Source organism: Lepeophtheirus salmonis, chromosome 3, assembly GCF_016086655.4.
Source record: "Lepeophtheirus salmonis chromosome 3, UVic_Lsal_1.4, whole genome shotgun sequence".
Taxonomy (NCBI): Eukaryota; Metazoa; Arthropoda; class Copepoda; order Siphonostomatoida; family Caligidae; genus Lepeophtheirus; species Lepeophtheirus salmonis.
Window position 1 is genome coordinate 16,923,022 of NC_052133.2, and position 27,358 is coordinate 16,950,379.

At 31.6% G+C, this 27,358-nt stretch overlaps 2 protein-coding genes across 2 annotated transcripts in view; one reads left to right on the forward strand and one right to left on the reverse strand.

The window, feature by feature from the left end:
- Positions 1-27,358, forward strand: part of LOC121114025 (uncharacterized) — a 240,451-nt gene that overhangs the window by 109,882 nt on the left and 103,211 nt on the right. The gene's annotated exons all lie outside the window — the stretch shown is intronic.
- On the reverse strand, positions 15,148-17,954 carry LOC121114026 (innexin inx2). Its single transcript, XM_040707842.2, has one exon. The coding sequence runs from the start codon at positions 16,712-16,714 to the stop codon at positions 15,599-15,601; it is 1,116 nt and encodes a 371-aa protein (XP_040563776.1). The 5' UTR covers positions 16,715-17,954; the 3' UTR covers positions 15,148-15,598.

A 27,358-nucleotide genomic window follows, 5' to 3' on the forward strand; every position in this document is an offset into this window, starting at 1 on the left:
TTTATTCTAAGTTTCTCTACCTAATACTACAATTTTCCTTTAAAATAATATTTTATTAAAAATAAAGTTAACATACGAATAGAATGTGATGCTTGTTCGTTGTACTGAAGAAAAAAAATGGTAAGTCCATGCTACAAATAATCCTGACCGTATGTTGTATTACATAAACCACACTACGACACAAAGTAAGATATATTTTATTATTAGCATAATTGTTTAATTAAAATGCAAATATGTTTAATAATATAAATAATAATTTAATAGCGTAGTAGGTAGCATAAAAGCGGAAAGTAGGCTACAATGCGACGTCACTTACCAAGATGGGCAATATTGGACATCCCATCTTTCAAATTTGTATAATTATATATATATCCTTTTTCCTTAAATATAATCAGGAACTCATGTGATCATTAAGTACGATTTGAAATGTTTCAGAAGATTAACTTGAATAATATATTGGTAAAATTGAAAAATAGTTGGTTGAAGAATATATACGTAACCCAGACTCATTTTTAAGAAAAATCATCCATAATAACTTATAAGTTGATGAGTAACATATATATATATATATATTAAATATCTTCATTTAAAACTACAATTAGACATCTACTATAAGGTTTCAAAAGTATTTTAATAATCATTCACCTACTCATCAAAATATATCTCATGATCAATAAAAAGGCTTTTAACTAACAGAAATTTAATTACATATTAGTTTTTAAAATGACATTTTTTAAAAGATATGATGTTCAATCAACTACAATACAAAAAAAATAATAGTCACGTCACGAAAAGGTTCACAACTTTCAAAAAATCAAGTCAAATGAAGCAAGGGAAAAAAATTAGTATGGAAAAGGACCTAGGAGTATATATTTGTTTTGTATACAGGGTGGTTCGTAATTATAGTTCTATCAAAAAAAAAAATCTCACATATTATGGTTTGAACTAGAATATGTTTTTAAACTGTTGTCTGCATGATTATATTTTGGTGAGGGCTTGGTTTTTGAAATATTACTTAAAAATTAAAAAAAAACCCAAAAATTCACACCTATTTCAAGAATATAAAAATTTTTGGGAAAAAATTTCAAAACTTCATTGTCATTCTTAAAATTTTAAATTTTTTGCATACAAATTTAAAAAATCCAAAATATCTCCTAAAAAAATTTAATTTGTTCTGAAAAAATTTAATTTCTTGAAAAAAATATTAATTTTTCTGGACAAAAAATTCAAAAATTTCCTTTATGTTGGGTTGGGGGCTACAGTCCCTCCAACCCATGTTTTTACAGATTTCATTCAATGAGCTTGCTCTTATTCTGAACAAGTTTGATGAGATTGTTTTGCAGCTAGTACACACAATGTCTTCAAGAGTTTTTGCCTACATTGCTATCAGAAATTCCTTACGGATCCGTGAAACTTGATTGATTTCCCTTCGACTATACCCAGTATTTTAAAGTCGAGGAGGTTAAGATCAGCAGGGGAGGTTTACAAAAATTGTTTTTACGCTACCCTCGCAATTCATTTGTTGTGTAGGCTGCAGCTCCTTCTAAATAATATTTCGGAGTTAGGGAATGCAATATCTACACACAATACTCTTGATTTAATCATTTAAAAGTAAATGTGTTCCTAATTCTGAATCGCCCCATATATTTAATATCTCAAAATTTGTTTTAATAAAAACAGACGGAGGTACTAATTGAGTTAGTTACTAAGCAAGAAATAGTATTTTTCAAAGAAATCTACCGATAATCTTTTTTTGACCTTTATGAATGATTACGTAATTTTTTTTTTACCCTTTAGAAGGATCCTTTGGATTGGATTTATAAACAGAGAATATGTGACATGAGGGAACAAGATTGATTATTTTATTTCTGCATCAATTATTTTACCTGTGATTATATGTTGGCTGTCATATATGCATACATGTCAAACACTCACAGGACTTTGATCTCAAAATCTAGTACTCTACCTGAAACGACTTTTTGATTATTCCTTAAGCTAAAGGAATGAATGAAAGAATTTACGTTGTTTCTTGGAATAAGTACATAAATTCGTCATTTTGTTGTTCATTGTCACTCGTAGGGGAGACTAAGTAAGGTTGTTACAAATGCTATAGTTTTATTGCAAAAATGAGTGCTTAATGAAGGTATTGTGCTAATAGCTCAAAGTACTCTAGTTAACAAGATTTCAACTTTATAACCCTTGGAATGAGATCGTGCGTTTCGAATTGCTTTTATGTCAAGAAACATGAAGACATTATTAATATTATTGTTTTATTTTTTAAATGATTAACATAATTTAGAATTATTTAGTCAAACAGACACACATTTGCAATACAAGAGTTACAGTTAAATATAAAATTAGAGAATATTTGATTTCCTGATCTGGTTAAAAGACACAAGTAAAAGGCTATAAAATTAAAATAAATTAGACCATTAAGATTCGTGAAACGCTCCTTTATTTCCTCTAGTCCAAATAGAAGAGTGTTTTTTTTTCAGATATACAGTAGTAGATTAGCCAAATAATTTTATCAAATGTTAACTCCTTTTTATATTCGACTTTTCCTCCAATAGAATTCGCGACAAGTTTCTTTTTATACTTTTCTGATATGATCTTATCTACAATTTTCATAATTGGAATCACTTTTTGACAAAGATGAAATGAGGCTTAAATGAAGTACCATGTTATCTCAATTTTTCTCATAGTATGAATAGGGATCAAATTAGTCAATTTATAAAGTTTTAAGTATTAAATTATCTAAGAATTGAGTAATGAGGAATCATTGTTGTAAAATTAAATTATAAGAAGATAAAAGTATAGTCATAATATGATATTAATGGATTTTTAAATTTATACTAGATTGATTTATATCAATTAAATACCTAATTAGATTATTGATGTACGGATACCAAAACTTAAGTTGATTTATAAATAAGTAAGGTACAGTATTGGGGGAATTGTTATTATTGAGCCAATGATAATAGATCAAAAAATACCTATTTTTGTCGACTCTGAACCATTGGTACACACTTAAATAAGATAGATTATATTAATAAAATATTCATAATAATCATATTGTATCTAGGATCATTTGAATCATGAGTAATGGACATTAAATGTCAATGTGATAGCATGACATAGATACATAGAAAATAAAACATCGACAATTTGTAGATCTGACAATTTAAAATTACTTTTAGGTCGGGTAAAACCAAATTAATAAATGTGCCCGTTGGATTGAAAGATAGCCTTGTCTATGGCAATTCGTTTCTATTTTCCGAACAAGGCCACTTAAGAAGAACATGTTTTTTTTCTCTTTAAATAAACGTCTTTTAAAAATGAAAACTAACATTATTTTCTCTAAGAAATAAGTCATTGTGAAAAAATATTTTTTAAACTATAAAATAAAAAGACCTCCATTATTTTTTATGATGAGGAAAAATAAATAAAATATCAAGTTTTCAGCTTGATTCAGATCCTGCTTACGCTAAACCCAACCTTGGGGCCAAAAATCGATTATTAATTAATATTATTATCCCAACTTTTATTGGAATTTGGGCCCTGCACAATCTGTTTTTTATTGGGCCTATCCAGATACCACAAATGATGTTACTGTATGTCTTTTTTTAATGCTATATAATTACATTTCTTTCTGTTTCTTGGAGAATTTATTTGTAATTAATTTAATTAATATATGGAGATTCTAAAGTTAGACGTTTTGTAATATTTAAGTATAATCAAGAGTATTGCCCCTAGTAGATAAAAAAGTGGCTATATAGCCAAAGAGATTAAAAAAATATTGATCAAGTGGTTTTATTAACCTCACTTGGTTAATAGCATCGAGTTATATCAATTCGTCAATAATTTTTCAGCTTTTTTAAGGCTCTGTTAAATGATAATTCACGTAAACTCTTACCGAGGGAAATTTATGATATTGAAATTCAAACATATGTCCATATAAACTTGAAAAAAGGAAAAATGAAATACAGTAAGACCTGGTCTAACAGCCACCTGTGTTAAGAGTATTAGTCGCAAAAAGTGTTTATGCAGAAACTTTACAAAATAGGGTTAATAGGTCACACCCACTAAGTGTTCGTTTTTTCGTTTCTCTTACTTGACTAATTAGTACACGTTTGGTTATATTAGAAAATAACATAAATACCCCAGCAAAAAGTTGTGACAACTGTATGTGATATTTAGCCTCTTCTAGAAAAACTTCATGTGTGACAAACTATTCCAGTCTTCCCTATAATATTCACCTTTAAATATATACTATACCTTAATACAAACAAAGCAAATCTGGTTTTTGTTTTATTATTCTAGAAAATTGCGTAATAAATATCCCTCATAATAGCAAAAATCCAATCATTTACCAAATGATCCAAATCATTCGTTTTTGTCGGGGAAAAAATTATTATTACAAATGATTCTATAAGAATATCATGTTTATCAGTCAAATAAATATTTGTTATCTTACATATATTTTCTTGCAAAAACATTTTGTATTATTAATTTCCATACTTTTCACTGATTTGCATGTCATGGAGTCGTGAATATTTCATGTATACATAGTAAGAGATTATTTAAGATGAAGAATCTAAACTATATTTTCTTTCCATGGGATTATCTCGCGTAGCAATTACTATTTTTCACATACTTAGCATTCTACATTACATCTCTCAACCTTTCCTCAGCAATTGAACAATAAATTAATGTCTTGTATAAGAACTAAGTAGTGTTGTTCAGTATACCGGTACTAACATAAAGGGATAACGGGGTACAAACGCATATGAAAAGGTATAATGCCTCCTAGTAGTCCCCATACCAAATTAAGATATACTTATTTTGCATGGGCACTGCCAGGAGGTAAGAAAAGAAATCCCCGCTCTGATGACGCAAAATGAGTCCTCAATTTTTGAGCCACTCCAAACATAAATGATGATGTCGCCCTTTTAAGACCATGTGAATGGTGATGAAAAAAAAGGGTATTTTGTAGATTGTATGTTGTTATTTTTTTGTTCTTGTTGAATTGACAGACTAAATAGTAAATTTTTTTATTCGGAGCTGTTGCAATGAATATATAAATCCCGAAGATTCAACTTACTATTCTACTATTTTTCAATGATATTCAGAACTTGATTAAACATTTTTTGTGCGCTCATATAAGACGAAGAGTAACTCTGAAAATTTGTTGGGGTGTTATAATTGTATGTCCTTGTTAGACTCACAGTAGAATTGAGAATCGACATCGGAGTAATTATGAAACATCATCATAGCTAAGCTGTTCTCCTTCGGAGTATACTTCTAATAATGGATACTATTTTGATTTGTAACAAATACCCAAATTACACAACCTTTTCTTCACTATTTATGAATTACTATTAATTAAATTTTTTTAGTCACGTAAATAGTAATAAAAATTCAGTTGCCCCCTGCCTTAGATAACCCTGGGGTTCGACATTATTTTTTTCTTATGTTTTGATCCTGTGAGATTTCTATTGTTCAACTGACAACCAATAAGAAAACAAAAAGATCTTCAAAGCTTGACAACTGAAATATTTATTATTTTTTTTGCACAAAATTTATTCAGTATTTTGTACAGTTCTGATGATGTCAATCAGTTTATGTAATATGTTCCGTGAAACAACTTTTGAATCCAATTAAAATGCTTTCACCGGACGTCCTATCCAAATCACATCTATAGTAGCCTATAAAACGAAATCAAACAAGCTGCTATCGTGTGTGTGCTGTTGAATATAAATATGGCCCTATAAAAAAAAGGGTTTTGGCATAATACTTTATCAAATTAAAATAACTGTTTTTTAACTGTTGAGTTTTTTAATTAGTGCAATTGACATTTTCATATTTTGAAATATAAAGAATTCTTTCAACACAAATAACTAAACAGATTATGCGGCTAAAGAGCTTTTATCTGGTGTCATGCAAAAAATCTAAATTACTGCAGTTTGTTCAAATCGTGGAATTGAAACCGGAATTCTTTTGGAAAACCCAACATTTATAAGACCTCTGTGAAATCACCATTACCTGATTATTTAATCTATTAATTATCCACAACTAAAGTAGATATTTTTTTAACAAAATTTTTGATTTAGAAAAATTTAAAAAAGCCCACTGTGTGATTTTTTCAGTCTTTAGACAATGGGAACGTCACTTATCTGATAGGATTTTTAAAATTGTCTAAAACAAAGATAAAACTTTTCTGATATATTAAACTTGTATTATTGACTTTTTGGATAAAAGGAAGCTATGTTGTGGTCTCTGGAACGAATGGTCAACGCACTTAGGATAAATTATTATCTTGAACTCAATGTGCGTAGGTTCTTGCCCAGTTGTTCCTAGGGAAAAAATATATTTAATATCTATGGACTTCAAAGAAGATTCCTAGGTCAGATATATAATATAATATATTATATCTTTAATATATCAAAATATGAATTTATTTCAATCACTCAACCTTCATTAATAATTGAATTAGTGTGTGTTCCTAATTCAATGGTCCACCCGGTAACTGTTTTAAACAAAACATTAAATGTGTACAAAAATTTTACAAGACAAAAATGAAACTGTTTTGATTTATGAAACTTGTTTTATTGCAATTTTGGAAAAATAAAGTTATGTTGTCAAGCCCTGTAGTAGGGATATTTGCAACAACTTATCATGTGTTAAATCGAACTCAACAAATAAACTTGCAAAAACAATAAAAAAGGCAACTAATTATGTAGAAAATAAAAAACTCCCATACTCCCACATTTTTTTCCCCTTCTAAATGCATAAAGCCAAATATTTTATGAGGATCTATTAGTTAACTTGTATACTTTATATTCACATTTCTGGGCCAATGTAAAATATCCAATAATGCGTCATATAGTTATAAGCCTTTATTTTATTCATAAAACTTCTTTTGACCCCGATAAAGTACTTCAAACAGATATTTTTTCCTTAAATAATTATGACAGGGAATTTTTGTGACCTTTAACAGTAAATTTGCGGTTCTTCCAAAGGTTTTATCAGTGCATGGCATCAATATAAATAGTAAATAATTAGTTCAAAATACAAATATAATCCAGAGATAAAAAATATTCGGAATGGCTTTAGTGTTGAGGAGTCACATAGGTATACAAAATGACTGCCAACAACAAGTACATACATAGTAATTGTTACGTTGATGTTTTTGGGCATAGTATTTTGATGTTATATAGGATGTAAAGTGATATTTAATAGCCTAAGGATTGAGTATCAAAAGTCCTTGACTTAAAAACTTTTATATTTGTTGCAATTGTCATGGAATGTTTGTACCCAACATATTTAAGGTCATGACTCTTCAAAAGTCATAAGAGAAACCTTTTAAAAACTCCCACACGTGTACATTACATGAAGTAATGTACGAAACTCAATCCCTGTCGTAAAAATTAATGGATAAGTTATGTATAAAATTTGATTAAGAAAGAGTAAAGACATTTAATGTAGATAATTTCACATTCTTTCTTCCATAAGAGATCATGTGATTTTCTTAGGGGGGATCCTCCTCTAATGATAGGCCTGAATAATAATTGAGCTGTATATAAAAATATATTGAAGTGAGAGGCCCAAAAAATAAATGTTATATAATGATTAACTATATCTACACGAAATGATTATTCATGGATACCAAAAAATATAAAAAAATAACACTCATCTGATATGGAATGGATATTTGAATATAGTACATTAATGTTAAAACTTAATCTGAGGGCAATATTATTCCGGTTCAGTCTTAAAGGGTTTATTTTTGACCAATTTGGACCAATACATCGATTGGAAAATCGAGGACGTGGACACTGTCATTACCAGAAGTCCACCCAAGTCGATGAGGAAGCACGTCAAGACTCTCAATCTCAGTGATTGGACTCTGAAGAGCTATATGAACAATTTGAGGAAGGCTTTTTATCTACAATGACATCAGTAACGGCTTTCAGCAGCAACTAAGGCCTACCTGCTCAAGAGAGACCAAAAATTGTTGACTTAATCAAAGTATAAACGTCCTTAAAGCCGACTTCCTCCCCAGACTCCCCCTTTGACTATTCCAAGAAGGGCACAGTCGAGAAGGGAGCCTGCACTATCCCTCGCCAAAATTTTGATGCCCTCAAGTCCTCCGTCGAGCAGTAGTAGGCGACCATGTCCAAGGCTTTCATCAAGAAATGTTCCATGCATTTAGGCCCAGGTTAGTTGTCATGGTACCAGCAAAACAAATAAATCATTTTGGTTCTAGTTTTCACATTGGCCCCTTTCAAGAGTAAAAAAGGTTCTATAAACGTATTTTACGGAAAGATGAAAATGTCACTTCTAAAAATAAAAAAGTTATTTGTACTATCTTTCCTTAAAAAGGACATTCATTCAATTTTCCAAAAAATAGAATCCTTGTTTATACTGATCTAGGATTTTCCTTCCAAAACCCAATATTTTTACAAAAAGTAAACAAATCCGTCAATTTCAATTTTTTATCAACAATTTTACAATCTAAATAAGGTTTCTATGTTTGTACGTCTTGATAAGTTATTGCACGGTTTTAGAGAGTGAGAATTTGCAATGATCCATCAATAAAGAATTCTACATATTATGTACAATCAAGATTCGACGAATATGTGCCTATTTCTATATTATGTACATAACAGCATTTTTAAGAAGGTATAAACGCATTTATATAATATGTATCATTTAATTACACAGAACTCTGCAGTCTGTAAAAAAACATATTAGTAGACTAGAAATGCAAAATATCTTAACAAAGAGTTTATTCAGTTCCTATTACAGACAAAAAAATAGATAAATATATATAACATAGACGTCATTGTTTTTAGACAGTACAATGAACTAGTGATGTCACGGGTCGCGGCTCCTAACGAACTTAGAAAAGTAAACTACCTACGAAACTAAGCCAGTGAGAATGTTATAAAAATATAGTAACTTTTAGGACAGCATATTGACGGACAGAGATCCCTATAAATTATAGTACTCCTTGTTTCCTGATAATATATAAATAGGTATAAAAAGAGTTAGTTTTTTGTACATATTAATAACAGGTTAACCCTGACAATTTGTAGAATGTTTTGGAGGAGAACAGCTTAAACGCCATGACGTTTCATTAGATCAACTACATTTAGCTGTGACAAGAGAGGAAGGAAAAAAAGGATGAAAACAAGGACATTTGCTAGAATAACTCCGATGTCAATCCCCAACTCTACACTAAATCTATAAGGGATTAGGGTTATAACACCACAATAAACCCTAAAGGGTACTCTCCGTCTTTTATGAGCAGATACAAATGTTCAATCTGGTTTTGAATATAATTGAATGTAGTAGGAGAGGATGCTCACTACTCAGAAGTTAAATAATAATGAGAACAGCTGCAGAAAAGACAAATCATTTTTAAGATTACCAATTCCAAAAAAACGGGCGACCTAAAATATACACCAGATTTACTTTTAATTTTCAAAATTGAGAGGAATAGTTAATAATAGCAATCACATCTTGCTTACACCAACATATACTTTTATGTTGCAAATTTGTTCACTGCAATTTAGCCAATATACATATTCCTAGTCAGGCTTACAGGATAACAATCATTTAAAATAAAATGAAAATAAACCCGAGGCTTTTAGCTACCACTAGCAAAATAAAAAAAGTACACTCTAGAAATTATAGACAAATAACTTATTACATAACTGATTTTTTTACCGCCCGTCTGAGGATGCCGTCCTAGGTGACACCCTAACTCCCTATAACTATAGCGGCAGGGCTGCATTTACCCCTTCCTCCTCGTCACTGGTATTACATAGCTCTTAATTTTATAGAAAATAGGGTACGCTATAACCGAATCTGTAGTCTAATCCAAGATCCGGGTCTAAATGGGATTAGAACCACTAAAATTTAGATGGTGATTTGTTAAGAACTGAAACTGCCAGAACAAATAAACGCATAGGAACCGGAGCCACAATTTCTGTATCCGTTACATCACTACAATGTTCAGATATCGGATGTATATAGCAGCACAAGGGAAGACGGTGATTATCTTTATTTAATAATTGAAAAATAATAATGAAAATACGATTAAATAATAATGTTGGTATAAACGAAATGGTTTCGTTTTTTATCTAACAATACGTATGTGTTAGAGCTTTCTCTACTTTTTGGAATTAATGAATTAGTATTCAATACATGCTTGTACAACTGATAATAATTTAACAAAGTCTTTGTTTTTTTTTTGCAAATGAATGGACAACTGAATATATATCTATAAAAAGTGTATTGTTAAATTGTATTGGAGAAAAAAGATGGACACTAAAACAAACAGAGAAAAGTGTGAACTACTTTATAACTAAAACTATTCAAAAAGGAAGCTCAAAATGGAAATCCAATTAATTTAACTATTCAATTTATGGTGGGACTTGGACTAGAATCATAATAACCTTAAAACATGGCGATATCCATCTGAAATGAAAAGTGTCATTGTATCTTTTTAAAGTGTTTATTGTCAAGCCTAATCACTGAGTAGAGTGATTAATTCATAGCTTTTACTTGCAAGTAAAATTTTTAGTTGTTGACAATACGAGTCGTGTTTTTTTTTTCCTAAGCTGCATCAATATTTTTTCATTCTTGAGGTTGAAACGTATCAATATATCGTGGGTGTGCTTGTTGCACTCAAAGTAGAATAGGAAATCGACTTTGGAGTGAGTCCTGCTTATGACGTTTATTCCGAGTAGTTCATTAAAATCTGAACACTTTGAATTTTTAAACTTCAACAAGATATTATTTATTAATTAACAGTATAATTTCAACAAAATTAATACTATAAATAGATGTGTGTCTGAGTTCTCCTAATCATGAATGTAGCCGCCCTTACAAGCAATCCTGTCTTCCAGGTGGTGAGAGAAGCCCTGGTACCCACTGCGGATGGAGTCATTGCCCCATTGCTGGCTGCCATAGCCTTTGAGGGCCTTGGTGTTTGAATGACGTACTATGCAGACCATCCTTTCGACATGCATTCAAAAGTTGAAGGGTTTGCTGGTTGTCATCAGGCAACACTGTTTGACATGTTGTAAACAAAAACTCATTATAAGTCGCGATGGAGGCCGAAAGAGCCATCATGAGCAATTTAATCCGACGCTGGGAATACCACTTTGCATGGACATGATAAAGGCCTGCAACGTCAGCAAGGCCACAATCTGTTGGGTCAGAAATGGTTTTGCTGATGGGGACAACCTGAAGGACAACTTAATAAAAACGTCATGACAGGATGAAGACCCAAAATATCCTTCAATTTCCCAGGCTTAAATTACTTTTTGAAGACATCCACGATGTCTTCAGGATTCTTTTGATTCAACACACTTATTAAGTGGTCCCGGTTTAATTTTTGATTGGCTAACTCTGATGAAAAGACATTTACCGATGACCCAGTTCTTTTTGAATTAGTGTTGTTGATTAAAAAAAATTATTTTTGAAAAGTTTAAATTCAAAATTGATCTGGTAAACAAAAACTGAAGAAAAAAGGCCTGCCAGCAAGGCCACAATCTGTTGGGTCTCGAATTGGGTTTCCTGAACAATGCAGGTTACCTGTGGCGGGCTATTTGATGGTGTTAAAGGAAAATATGATCCTATAGATCACTAAGACCATGAAGAAGTACAACAAGGTCACGTACGTATTTCAGCAGGACGGGGTTCCGGCCCATACTGCTAATATTGTACAAGAGGGGATGGGTAGCAACATGAACTTCTGGTCCAAAAACCTTTGGCCCCCTCAGAGCCCAGATTTGAATACACTGGACTACTCCATATGGTGGCAAATTGAGAAGAAGGCCTGCAAAGTCCGCCACCCCAATATTGATGCCCTGAAGACATCTGTTAACCAGCAGTGGAGGGTAAAAAAAAGGACTACGTTTCCAATGTGTACAAAGGGTTTTGGAGGCTGTCATTGAGGCTAATGGTGGCCAGATTCATAATTAATGTGTATTGTTATCGTAAGAAATATAAAAAAATTAAATTTTCTATGTACAGCATCATCCTGATCAATTATGAGTACTTTAATGCCTACATAGAGGCAGGTCTTAGTACTTTTTCTTCGCCTGGTATTTTTATTCTTGGAAGAAAGGATGATAGATATAATGAGTCATTCATTTGAGCAAGGTTACTTTCAGCTAGCAGCATCATAGAGATATTAATTTGAGGGTGGATTTTTTACTGTGAGCTTCTTTTCACAGAGGTTAACTCAGCAACGTTTTCATATAATATACATAACAAAATGTTATTAGTAGACTAAAAAGAACGAAACGATCCATAAAAATACGATTTAATAATAATTGTGTCGTTTTTATCTAATAATGAATTTAAAAGGTTTCAATTTAGGACATTCAGAGCGAGAAGAATCGAAGAATGTGCATCCTTTTTTGAAGATCCTACTCTACAGAGATCCATTGATTGAAGTGCCATACTCGATGAGTTTTTTGAATTCTTCTCTTCACAAAAACTTATTAAGTTCAAACAAAATCTGAGTAAAGCCTTAGTTGCTCTTTTCAGACTTCTCTCATTTGATTTTAAATGGCTCTCTGGTGAGTAATTACGTCATACATATAGTAATATTTATTGTATGAAACTGTAGCTGAAATGATTCTTGCTGAGAATAAACTTACTCAACACGAATGAAGAGACATCGTGACATACTCTCGCACAAAATAATGTACAGAAAATGAGGCCATCTTTGCATAAAAAGTTCAAGGTACTCAAATGCGCAGAGAAGAATAAAAAAATAGGTTAGACTTAACAAAAGGTAACCTATGCAAGTGGAATTGAAGAAGGTGGAAATGGTACGAAAAATAAGGGATGCACATTTTTCGTCAACAAACAATACATATTTTAAATCACAGAACTTCTTCGTTTTTGAAAAGGAGAATTGTTGCAGTTTGAAGGTCATAATATGCAAAGTTCTTGGAAAAACATTGCATGTACACGTATATACAAGTTTTTTTGTTTTTTTTTCAAGTAAACAGTTTGTGCTGGAGATAAAACAAAAAGCTTACAATACTGCTTCAGGTTAAGATTTTTAAGTGTATCATAGGGCACAACTGTTGAATTCTCATTTGTCAAAATGTATTTGCGCCTTCTGAATTAAATACAGGGGTTTCCGTCTAAAATCCAACACATTTTGAAAATTTAAAAATCGTTTATTTCAAAAAGTATCATTAAATTTATGAAAATTTTATCAAATTTAAGGTCACATGCTTTAATCGAAGCAAAGACTTCCAAATCTGACGAGGGGTTATTTTGTAGGCATTAAGGTTCAAGTATTAAATGAACATTCACGGCCAAGGCCACCTCTTCTGCCTTCAATAGTGCACTGCCTTTTTTGTACTCTTTGTCCATGATGTGGACCTTGTAGAAACTAATGGTTGGCCTCTCACGGTACCCCGGTACACACTAAAGCGGTTAAAGCCCAGCACATTAGACCTCTCTGATTGTGATTTTCTATGCTTGGATAGCTCCAGAATTGCAGCTCTGCGTTCATTCATATTTTTGATTATGACGGACTTATTTCTAGGTTGACTTTGCCCAATTTTTTGAACAGTTTTTGTAGACAATGATTTACAATAATTTATTAAGGTCAAGCATTGAAATATAAGAAATAGAACAAAGGCAGGCCATTTAAAAAATAAAAATAAACTGTTGCATTTTTGATGGAGGAGTCGACATCACCTCTTTTTTTATTAAGGGGACATTAATATTCTGTCGTGGCTCATCTACAAAAATAGAAATGGGTTCACTCTACTTTTCTATATTTAAACAAAACAAAAAAAAATTTAAGAAATTGAATTGGATCACTTAAATAATCTATATCAATGGTTTGGATTGATTTTATAAGTTTCAGAAAAATAAATATACTTCAAGTTAATTAATAGATAATTGAAAATTAACTTCTACAATTGATTTTACAATTGTATCTTTTTACGCTCAAAAATGCGTATATTTTCACTTATATAGTAATCTATAACAACATCATATATATTTTCCTACATATTGAAAACTAATTCTTCATTCCTTTAAATGCAATCAAGTTTTATCAATATAGAAGCTATTGTAGTTAAAGCATAGGTTATTCATCAGAGGTAGAGAAATGAACTAAAGACTTGCTGCACTTTATACTGAATTAAAGAAAAGCCTTAGCACTATGGACAACTTTACATCAGTTTAATTATGGACATGAAATGAGCTCAAAAGAATCCTGAGGACTCGAATTGGACTACATGAATATATTTAAGGACTTATGGTATACTCAGAATATTGAATCTAGTAGATATTTTTCTTGAGGATCTATGACGGAGTAAAAGATAAAAAACGCTCTGTTCCTTCCATGTCAACTGTTAAAAAGTGGGGAGCTGAATTTAAAGTTGGTTGTACATCCCTCGAAGATGCCCTTTCTTAAGTAAGGCCCAAGACTGTAACCACCCAAGTGAAAATTATCTGAAATATACATAGCAATTACAGACGAACATGACTACAACTTGCTAGACCGACTAGCTGCCAAAATTCGGGAGAATAGGCATTGCTTGAAGAAGAAACAACCATGCTTCACCAGGACAACGGACCTGCAGGCAAGAGAGTGTTGTCAATGGGAGAACTGTGACATTTGCTCGGACATCCCCCTTATTTGTCATCCTCCGACTTCCATCTGTTCACAAGACTACAGAAGTTTCTTTCCGGAAGTAAGAAGGGCCTTAATGAATATTTCCACAACCTTCCCGATTGTTCATTCCAGGAAATAATACTGATGTTAGAGAGGCACTGAATTAAGTGTGTAGAAGTTAAGGGAGATGAAGTAGATAAATAAAATTAATTTACAACTATAAGTCGAAGTCTTTCATTGTCAGGGCGAGAACTTTTTACCTTACCCTCTCGGAGTTAGGAAACTTAATGTACTCTATTGTAGACTGTAATTGAAACTTCATATATGAGAGGTTTTTTTTGCCCTCATTTCAAAATAATTACTATATTTGTTATCAGACAAAAAGAGTACAATTATGTCAATATTTTAGTAGATCGTATTTCAATCAATATTTAATAATATGTTTTTGTCTACAGCCGTGAAGTAAGCGACTTTATCTATGTATATAAGTATAACAATATTTATTTCAAAATAGTGTAACATACTTAGTATGCTTGGAAAAATAAACTTTGTTAGAAGATAATAAACAACTAAATAGATTTATATGAGTATCAAAAATATATGTAACATTTATATAATCAGAACAAACTGCGGTTAGACACCTGCTTTGAAACAATTCTTTGTTCCTCTTTCATCGTAGTCTTCTTCGTACTTAAATGATCTAATAACTGATTTCTTTCCCTCTGGGGCTAAGGAAAATTCATAAATGCGTGGTGGTATCTTTTGGTCTTTCCTCCCGTCTAATGATGAAGGATCATGTGTTATGTTAGTACTATATCCAATCCAGGAGATTCAATGGTTAGCTACTTGAAGTGGCAAGCTCAATGCATTGCGAGATCAAAAATGAATGGCACCCGATAGGTAGGTGGGTAGCAGCAGCCTCCTTATAGCTTAGCAGGGCGTGGTGCAAAGAGCCTTCTCTTCATCATCCTCAGAGTTGTCCAAATGACGAAGTAGATAATGAATAAACTCGTCAAATAACGCTGGATCCATGTTTTTTGCAAGTTGACTCAATATGAACGCATCTTGCGTCTTGAGCTTTTTTGTGATGAGCATCTTTATTTCACGGCACTGATAGCGGCTTACTTTTTGGGATACATAGGCAGCTCGATAACTGGGAATGACAATGTACACGATGCGGACTATAACGTTGAGTGTGGAGAGGATCATGAGGAAGATGAGCCAAAACCAAATGAAGACGTACATTTTTTCGTTGACAATGTTTTGTGAGAGGACACACATGGAGTTAAAGGAAACAGGAGTACCCGCAGAGCCAATGGTGGGAACGGTACAACTCACCTCCGTAGGAAATGTGGAGCAAAGTGGATTTGCATAATGTTCTCGATCCAGAGGAGACATTCCGTAATATTGTACTGCTGATGAGCCGTAATCTAGAAAGTTTCCATCTAAAAACCAGTCTATGAAAAAGAAATGTCCCCAGGAAATGAGGAAGAACGTAATTTCCACGATGAAGAACTTGGAAAAATACTCTGTATAGCGATCCCTTAAATTGAAAAAGTGTCTTGACATGGACTGAGCTGTAGCTGAGAGACTCATTTCATCCACATCCATTTGTGTCATTGTTCCAGAAGTTCCAAAGGACTTGATGAGACCTCCTTCATTCAATTTCCATATTTTATAAGGGATAATACAGATGATAGCCTGAAGGAAAAGAACCATAGTGACCCATTGGTAATAGGATGTATCTGTGACAGACTCCGTATTCCGTCCTGTGGGATCTACAGCACATTTTAAATGACCATCAAAGGCCTCTGGAAAATAATTTGATCCGTGGATCCAACAAAAGTCTTTGGCCAGGTCGGAATTAATGTCTTTATCATGAAAATTACAGCTTATAGGCTCCCCAAAGTAATGATTTGCGAGGCCAGCCAGAGAGCAGGCAAAGAAAATGGATGCGGTGATACGATAATGCAATTTGCAGATATTTGTATCAATCTCCACTTGCTTCTTCTTAAAGAATCCAGATACTTTTTCAAACACATCCATGCTACTTCAAACCTTCCCTTATACTGAAGAATAAAGGATTCAACCCAATTTATGTAGTAAACACACACATATAAAAAAATTAAGCGTCTGTAATACATGCACATGTGTACAAATCCTGACGCACACAGGCGCGTATAAAATAAACCTTATACTGTTCAGTCTTAACACAGTGAATAACACTGCTTTTGGATTATCCCAATCTTATTTCTTCTAAGGAAATACGTTGGAGCCGTTTCTGCGTAAAAGATAAAAAAGGCGTGTGTCGTCATGGAGGTGAAAAACTATTCTATGAGAAATGTATGAATTTTTTGTTCATAGGGAGCAATATGAGCCATCATTTCTGCGAAACATTAAGACGGCTGCATACTTTTTCATGGTATTGTCTATGTTGCTAGTGCATTCCCTATCCGTCAAAGATCAATGAATACGTACATAAATATTAGTAAACAAATGTATATATTTATGATGCAATACAAAACACAAAATACGACATATTATGTACTATAATACAGAAAAAATATATATATAAAAATAAAATACAGGTATGGGCCTAGTATTTGATCATAAAAATATTCTCTTTTTTTAAATAATTTGTGTTTTATTTAATAGATAAAAAATGACCTCCTGCCTTCATTCAAATAGATATGCATGTGACATGCTTTATATACACATATGTATTTTAAACCATACATTTACGTATAGTTAAACCTCCTTACAGCAATGAATATGTTCGGATCTAGAGGGATTTGAATAATGATAGTACCCGTTTTCAATTTGAAAGTTTCCTTGCTTTAGTCACTCCCCTAAAAAGGCCAATATCTCATTTCACTTTTAATCAGGGCTGTACATTAGTGATGATAGTTGAGTGCATTTGTTAGAATGGCCGTTTTTTGTTTTTTTTTAGTTGGTCAACTGAAGAGATAACATTCTTTTCCACTACGTTCAATAAATTTACAATAGCGGATGAAACATTGGTCTGTCCTCATAAAAGACGGAGATTAGCACTGTGGTAGGCTTATAATTGTAAGTCCTTGTTGGACTTGGAGTAGAATTGAGGATCGACATCGTAGTAATTCTTGCCTGAGACCTTATCCACTTCCTCCTTCCTTGTCACAGCTGCTTGTAGCGGATCGAATTCAACGCTATGACACCAAAGCGACTCTCCCCACAACATTCTTCAAATTATCAGAGTTACCAAAATTTATTTTCATTTTCTTTTTTTTATAATGCCCAAATTGCTCCCAATTAGCATCTCTGGTGCACGTGACATGTGTTACTCTGAGCAGAGCCTATTGCAAATATAAATGTGAGAAGACTTTTTTGTTCTTTTTTAAATTCAAATCTAGTTTAGAAAAAAAAACAATTTTGAATCCCGATTTTTTGAAGGGAAATAAAATGCAAGACCCCTTTTTCAAATGACCATTTTTTTTTAATAACGATTTTTTTAAGGACTTTTTTTTTTTGCAACTTAACTTGAGCCTTGACTCAGAAGCTGAGACTCGCTACTTGTCTTGACTCCAAAGTCATTTCAATTATTTTTTTTCTGAATATAAGGTACTCTTTAAAGTATGAAGTATTCAAAATCAATATGGTAACCCTGACAATTTGAAGAATGTTTTGGAGGAGAGAAGGAATAATGCTCATGACGTTTCATTAGATCAGCTACAATTATCTGTGACGATGAAGGAGGGTAGAAGGAAATAAACAAGGGCATTGGAAAGAATTAGTCCTATGTGTATCCTCAATTCTACTCTGAGTCCAACAAGGACTTACAATTATTACTCAGCAACAAATCCTTAAGATTACTCTCTCTGTCTTTTATGAGCATTTGAAAATAGTTGAATTTATTTAGGAAAGAATGTTCACTACTCAGTCATTAAATAATAATGACAAAAACAGAGGAAAATAAAGTTTATCCATTACATGACCGATTTCTACAGTGCAGGCCAACTAAAAAAATACACACGATTTACATCACTACTTATATCTTTTGAGAACTTGAATTGTACTCTATGAAAGTATCCAAAAACTTGTACTTAACAATTACACTGTAAGAAATTTTTCTCATCTCTGCCAAAAGACAAAAAAGTCCCCAGCAACAGCTGACATGAGACCATGCAATAAAAGCGCCCTCAATAAAAACTTTATCACTATATATGTATGTATATTATTTATATATAACATCGTGTTCCAAATAAATACATTGCTTTTCATGTTCGTCTTGACTGTAACTTTGATTTGATTTCCCAGAACATGAAAGATGATTATTAATTATTTATTTATATTCATCCTTTTTGTCAAAGGATTACATATTATCAAATAAATATTAAATTTATTACTTCTCATAATTATTTCTTCTAAATCTTAATAAATTTTTGAGATCATTTCATTTCTCTATATTTTTTCATTATTAATATAATATTAAATCTATATTCTACGCCTCATTGAGTTCCATGTTTACGATTGAAATATAAGGAGAATATATTCGTGTAATATTTAGTTTGCATTCTGCAGTAATCATTTTTATAACTCAACTCAATGTAACAATTTTTCTGCTTCAAATCATTCTCTCTGCCTCCTTAATTAAATATATATGTATGTATAAGACGGATTAAATTAAATAAAACAATATTATAGGAAGAAAATTTGTCAAGCTTGTCTCTATGGTAGGAAAAAAAATTAAAAACGAGTCGAATGCATTTGTGGTTGCCTTTGAATGACTATGATTCTAATTAAAGCATGTTCAAATAGTTTATGCGAATGGATCTTACAAAATATCACTTATAACAATGCAGAAAATACTAAATTATTAGATAATTGTAATGATGTTATTTCTAATTCACTGTTTCTAGGAATGCTATTTGAGTGTAGATTGAACTTTGAATCTCAGGGAAAATGTAATACAAAATACTTTTGAGTTGTGGATCAAAGGTTTAAATATTTTGAAGTGATTAGACTCTACTACAAAAACGGATTTTTACTATGGGCCGGTCTTAAACAATTTCTTCCAATGTGATATTTTGATCAATAAACGTTATTTGAAATCATCATTGGCGGCATCAAAAGTTCAATAAAATACTGATCCATACGAGTGTTGTCAAGATACCAATAAATTCATGTCAGTTTTAGTACGAAACAAAATATCAGTAATTTGGTACTTTTTGATACAATTTCCGCCTAAAAGTATAAAAGACATCTATTTTTAAGATTAATTGACATGAATAGGATGGGGATTTTAAAAATGTAAAATTTAAGGATAATTTATTTCCCAAAACAAATTCAACCTATTTACAAATCTTTTGTTCTTACATGTAGGGGTTCATAGTGAAGAGAATCACGCAAACCAACCCCTTCTACCATCAATAACAGCCTCCAGCCTGTCCATGAACCTGTAATATGCCTTAATGAGGAAATCCTTGTTGACCAATACCTTGAGAATGGAAGCGGGGAAGAAGTCAACTGTTTTATGTGCAATTTTATTAGACTCTCTCTGAAACACATATTTAGTAGTCCAAGAGGTTCAGATCTGGCAAGTTGGGTGGTCACATTTCCTTTAGGCAAAACATAAAGATCTTAAATTTTTTGGGTGTTTCCCAAAAAATATAGACAGATAGCAGCAACATAAAATTCTAGCATGAAACCAGATATATCAACATCAATTTAAGCTGTCTAACAGCATTATCTATGGCGGCGGCGTCCGCAAGGAAAGGAGCACACCATAATGGTTGTACGGTGTTTGTATTCAGACAAAATCGGAAAGATTTTGTATTCTTATACAGTTTTGTCTGAAAACATAGATCTCAAGATTGCCCAGGTATTGAGGTCTAAACTTGTTCCGGATTTAAAATTCCCGCCCTGTACTTAGAGGGATGTCTGTGGCGTTCTTCTATCTTTGGAATGGGGACAACCTCATCAAGTGGATTACATTTTAATACCACAAAATGTTTTAAAAGGAAGGGGTTCATAAATTTGACGTGCTACGTAATCGGTTGTTAAATTTTATTAGCTTGTGGAACTATACTTGTACCAATAAAAGTTTAATAGAGTACGGTTTTAAACTAGTGGCAGTGCCCTGGTACACCTATGATACCGAGGACCCGTACTAAATTATAATAAAGTTTTAAATGCAAATAATAAGTAGTAAAATCGTTCTATGTGGCCAATCCAAATAGCCATTGTTCTCGGGACACGTTTGAGACCCAATTATGTAGGTACAAAAACAAAGTATAACATTCTTGAATCGGTCTTTGATTTCCCGACATAATTGCGGTTATATCTAATGGGGATTTTTTGATACGTTGAAATTAGATTATTCACTTTATTTATTTTGTATGTGAGTTTCAGGTTTTCCCACAGAGCTATATGTATGACTCATAATGATTGCACGTTTATGTAGGACTTTATTTTTTTACATAAAAAATATTCATGATGGATTCAAGGCTAGATTTGAAATTATGGTTACTTATCAATATTTATTTTATACTAATATGTAGTTGTATATAAATATATGATAGGTAAAATGGAATAGAACGTATATAGTTTAACTGGAATACGTACCCTTGATATCGATCGCAAAAAGTGGACACTTTTATTATTAAAAAAAAACTGCTAATATTATTTTATTGCATTTAAAGTCCTTTATTTCTCCCTTTTTATTATTTTTAAAAACCACTTTTTTTGCAAGTTAAAACTATAATGATATGTCGGTTATGTAAAAGTTGCGATTTTCTTTCCTCTACAAACAGATTGTATTCACAAAAGTATTGTTCATAAGATATTTGTTATAATGGGGATAGTAAAAATAAATCCATTACTTTTAATGGTTTTTTTTCCATTAATATGTATCTCCTTGGCATTCAAGACAGTTTTTACATAACAATTGTACTCGAGAATTTGCATTATCTTATAAACATTTTCGACAATTGGCCTACCAGAGCATAGAGCGTCATTGGTATCAAAATTACTGGAACAGAATCACCGAAGTCAAAATTGTGCATAATTAAATGTTAGAGCATCAGGACCAGAAGCACTATCCACACTTTGACGCGTCTGGATTGCGTTTCTGCCTTGTTCGAAGAAAAACTGCACAATATGCCGCATTTTCTCTTGGCAAGTGTGAACCTTTGACACGCGCTCAAACAATACTGATCAATCAAAAAACTGTCCTATAGGTTATTTTAGAACAAAATCTTATCTTTTTACCATTATTTAGTGAAAATCGATCGCACTAACATAACCCGAGATAGACATTGTTAAATCCATGTATCGGTAAAGTAATGGATTTATTTTTCCTGAACCTATTCTTAGTAGGTATACATTATTTTTTGAGGAAATAACTTATTCACAAGTGTTCTATGTCTAATATTTATAGCTCATATACTCAGTACATAACGTGACCTCACTATCATACAAATGTATTTTACATTTTATGGTCAGCTCTCGATTTTTTGCTTCTTTTCTCTTCATCTGAAAGCTAATTGTTTTTACTCGAATTAAAACTTGTTGCAAAGCTGTGATCCATTACCAACAGTTATTGACTACAATTCCATTGTTGGAAAGAATTTGATATCGGCTACAAACCTATATCGGGTCATTCCCCCTGTTTCTTTTTAGAGGAAAGTTTGCGTGATGCAATAAAGATATATACGGAACATCTTTCCCACGTAAACAATTACCTAATAAATAAGTAATTTTGATAGATCAAAATGAAATTATTGTATGAATTAGGAGTTGTTAATTAAAAGGACTGAGGTTGTTATTGAATAAGTTGTTCAATAAATACAAATTAAAAGTACAGGATACTAGTTATACAAAATTGCAATTAAAATATGTTCCTGCAGGTATAACAAAAAACCAATAGCAATAAATTTGGAAGGTTTACCTAAAAAAAAATTTAATAAAAAAAAACATACCTGCACAACACAAGTATAAATAAATGTGGAATGCTAACGTAGACGCTTAGGATGAGTCAATCACGTTTGAATTAAGTAATTATCATAACAGTGTATATATATAATATTTGTTGATACTAAGAGGGTAACGGATAATATTTAACACCTTAATTACATTCCACTATCTTCATATTTTAAGTGAAGGGTTGCAATCATTTGTGTTGTGTCTTATTACATTTTAAAACATGTACAAAATTATTTTAATAAGCGGCTACGGAAAAGACTTGGTAAATTGTCAAATTTTCCTATATTTTTGTGAAGAGCTTTATTAATAAAAAGTAGTTTGTTATGTTTTATGGACTCATACTTTATTAAGAACTATATGTGTCTACATATGACTAGGACACATGACTATAGTTGTAAAAAATATGACCAATCAATATGTTTTTTTTTTTTAAAGTGATAATTTACATTGTCACTGAGAATTTGATAAATATTAGGTAGGAAATCAGCTTAGCTATGATGAAGTTTCATTAGATAAGTTGCAATCAGCTATGAAAAGGAGAAAATAATAAAAAATCCCTCTCTGTATATATATTAAAGACAAAGACAAGAATTACTACGAAGTCGATCCTCAATCCTACTATGGGTCCAACAAGAACTCATACTTATTACTTACTAACCAATTCTGAGTGCTAATTTTAATTAGACATGTGCTCACACACTGAATACTAAAATGTTTTCTCCTGAAGAATGGCAAAAAAAGCATAACAGATTTCGTTTCGTGCTCGTCTAAATTCACTTTTTATAACAACACTACACATAACCACATAGGTACAGCCTCAAACCCCTACGGTAGATTTGTATCCAATTCCACATTTTCCGAGTCCCACTCAATAACTAGTCCCAGTTGATACGGAGACAAGTCCGAGTGAAAGTTGATACTGAGTTTACTCCAATTCCATTTGGTTTCCAGATCGAGTCAGATCCAAGTACATATGGGGCACAGACGAGTCCGATTTTATAAAAAGTGACTCTGGTACTACAACGATACCATTTCACATATAGCATCATAGCTTTCCTATTCCCAATTAAATTAAGGATCACACTGAATACTTTTGTCAGCTGATAAGTTTCCAACATTCCCTCTCTATTTGTGTTATTAAGGATAACCCTCATTATCAAAATTTTATTTAACAATACTGAAAATATTCCTACAATTAAATCAATCATATTTTAGAAGTTGAAAAGATTGATCAACTCCCATGTAATTTCTCATTGTTTTTTCGTTTCTTTATGAAGAAAAGGTTGAGAAGGACATCGTCGATCCCTTAATAGCTTACAACTAAGAGTAGTGTTAAACGGAACCGAACCTTCTTTAGCAAAGCAATCCTTAAACTACACGAATATTTCCCTATATCTTTAATTATTTTCTATTTGGACATGATAATCAACTTTGTTTCAAACCTTCATCATTTATGGGTTGTATTGATAAATACAAAATCATTGCATTCTTCTGTAAATTTCTTTGAAGGGAAAAAGATATTGACGAAATACTCCTTTTTTAAAGCTCTGGAGTCTATTCAAAATATACATATAAGTAGGGAACTACTAGATCTTGAGAAAAATCACTGGAGGAACTAGTCACCAAACGGTTGGACAGATTAGGTGTACCGAAGTTCGACATCGATTCAAAAACACTTTCTTAAAATAATTTTACTGTCTCTAAGCAAAATTGCTTTGATACAGAAGGGATACATCTTCCATTTATACAAATAAGTAGAATAATCAAGATGAGAGTGTCGATTGAACCTTCCTGAGCTAGAAACATCAATACATATTGTCTAGGAATGTGTTAAGATTCGTCCTTTAATTCAAATGTGTGAAGAAAAAATAAAAGACAAACTACAAGTCAGAACCTCAAAAATAGTAGTAGTAGGTAGTGGCCACAGATCAGACCCATCCCAAGACTCCTAAGGTAGAGGCCATTATCAGCAAAATACCAGAAATAGTTATTTCAAGCCGATGCAATGGGAAACCCATTCCAAAAAATTGGAATGTGTAGTTGTTAAACAAACTGACTTTTTGGCTAATTTCTCCCATAATGGTTGTCAACTTGGACTTTTAATTATTTTAATGGTAATTATCTAACAGATGTTACTCGACAGAAAAATGTAGGAACATCAACTTTTTTTAGATTTGTGTATCATTTCAATTAAGTATGATACGTGTTGGATTGCTTTAAAAAAACTGTAGTCCCATTAGTCAGATCCTAATATAATATGTCAGTCCTAGGGCCTGTCCTTATCAGTCTTTAATGGTAACTACGTTAACTGAAATGACAAAAATACTAACTACAGCCTTTCTTTTATGAAAGTTGAATCATAAATTCTTTCAAAGAGACAAGGTACCTAAAGTTTGAAGTAGAAGTTATTGGCTAGAACGTATTATTATACGATCTAGCTATCATTTGTTAATTGTCCTCGTTTTTTTATATATATATTCTTTAATCCTAGCTAGGAGTGAAGATAATAAAAGATAGACTGCTGAACTAAAGGACCGACTAATCGGTCCTTAGAACCATTGCATGGTAATAAAAAAGATTGAGCTGAAAGGGAAGGGGAGGAGATTGATTAGGAAATAAGTCTTAGAACCGATACAGCACTTAATATGATCAAACCTTAAATTATAAAAGGTGGGGCAGGAGAGAGAAGAAATGAATGAAAAAAAAGACTTTTAGTGTCGTTTTGTCTTGTTTTTGTATTTTGTTTGATAAATTTAGTGATTGTATTTTATGAAGTTAAACTTTTTATCTTGTCATCATGAAGAACAAATATATGCCAATTAGGTTTGATCAATATTTTTGACCTTTTTCTAAACCATTGAACATTCATCGTTTTTTTTATGTTAAACCAGGAATTTTACGTATAAAAAAAGCGGTTCTCTTTGTCATTTGTGAGGATCATTATTTATAAATGCTTAAATCGGAATCAGCTCATGCACATATAAAAATATGTCACTGTGCCTTGCAAAAAAAAGTTGCAAAAGAGATATATAAAAAGATGTATTTAATTGAGCTATGAATCATTTCATAGTAATTCTTATCTAATGGCATCTTTTTACTATTAACCCTTATTTCATAGGTTCGATCTATGTATTTCATTTCTCCTAACTTTCTATAATATGAAGTTAGTGCTAGTGTTCATAATCTTTTTATAATATCAGACAACTTCAGTAAAATTAATGCCCTAGAAAATATGTTTTCCAGCCTTGAATTTGGATGAAAATGAATCTTTGACAAACCTTTTGAATATCATTTATATATTAATTCCAACATTGGTAAATTGAAATTCATATTATGATATCAATTTATGCTATTAAATTACACAATAAATATTTAAATTATATTTAGGAGACCTTGTTCCTAGGCGGGAACATCTATCGTTCAAAAACAGTGGTACTGTTCTACTCCATCATAATTTATTAAAAGATTGTGGTGTACCAAAAAATACTTAGAAGGAAATCTTGCTATTTTTCACACATATACTTATGAAAATAGTTGTAAAAAAGATTCATTCTCGATTAGTGAAAAAATCACGCATGAAATGATTTAAAGGAAAAAAATGATAACCCTAAGAGATATTAGGTCTCCTGATATGATCCGTTAATCTTGAGAATACGTTAATGGCAAAAAAATAATATATTGACTGAAGAGATTTGATAAGAAAAAGAATAACGCCAAATTTTATATATGTTTTTGAGCAAAAACTTATCATTTGAAGAGTAAGTTGCATTTGATGATTATTTTTTTTAAAGCTTTGGCTTCTAAAAGCCTTGAGTGATTCTTGTCCTGATATATTTCCTTATAGATTTATTTTTCTGAGGCAAAAATGGACCTCAACCTAAAAAAAAGTAAATATTCAAGGAATGTAACCCAAATCCACAAACCAGATTCGAAACCTAAAAACTAATTACAGATTCATGATTTACTTGTCAAACTTTACTATGGCTAGGGATGGAACCTAAAAGATTTTAGAAAAACTAAAATTGTGTTGACTTGTTAGTTGCTTAAAGTATATCCTATATATCTGTTGTGCAAAAGTTACAATCTCTCTACAAATTGCAATTAATATAACTTGCAATTTCTTTATATTAAAATGCATTCTTTAGTTATAACATTTGTCATTCTAATTATCAACTAAGTTAATTGATACTTTCATTTTCTTTTGATTTATTAAAATTAAATAGTTATTATATATTTATGAGTAGTTTAACTCTGAACATTTGAACTTTATAAAGTATCACCAATAATTTATATTTCTGTAGTTTGTATTAAAATAACAAAAAACAAAAATGTTGTGTTAATGAACAAGGAATGCAACATTAGTGATGATTTGGAATCTAATTTTTGTACTGAGTAGGGAAATGTGCTACGAATCTCTTTTTTACTAATGGAATAATTCTTCAGAAAATATGTTTATTATTTGAAAATAATTTATTTCCATAAAAAACTCACATTATACAACTATACACGAATACTGAATGTATACATACGGTAAAACTACGCTAGAAATTAGATGGAGCAATAAAGCTGTAAGCTTTACGAAAACGATCAAATAGACATTGAATTTAGTAATGCTAAGGAATTCGATATTTTTGAAACGACTTTAGGAGAAATAGAAAATATTAGTAGAATTAAAAGCTTATTGGAATCTATTCCACCCGCACCTATGAAATTAGAAAAAGGTTTTTG

What these genes read in the sequence shown, in the direction of transcription:
- LOC121114026 (XM_040707842.2), bottom strand. Translation starts at nt 16,714, where the DNA reads ATGGATGTGTTTGAAAAAGTATCTGGATTCTTTAAGAAGAAGCAAGTG.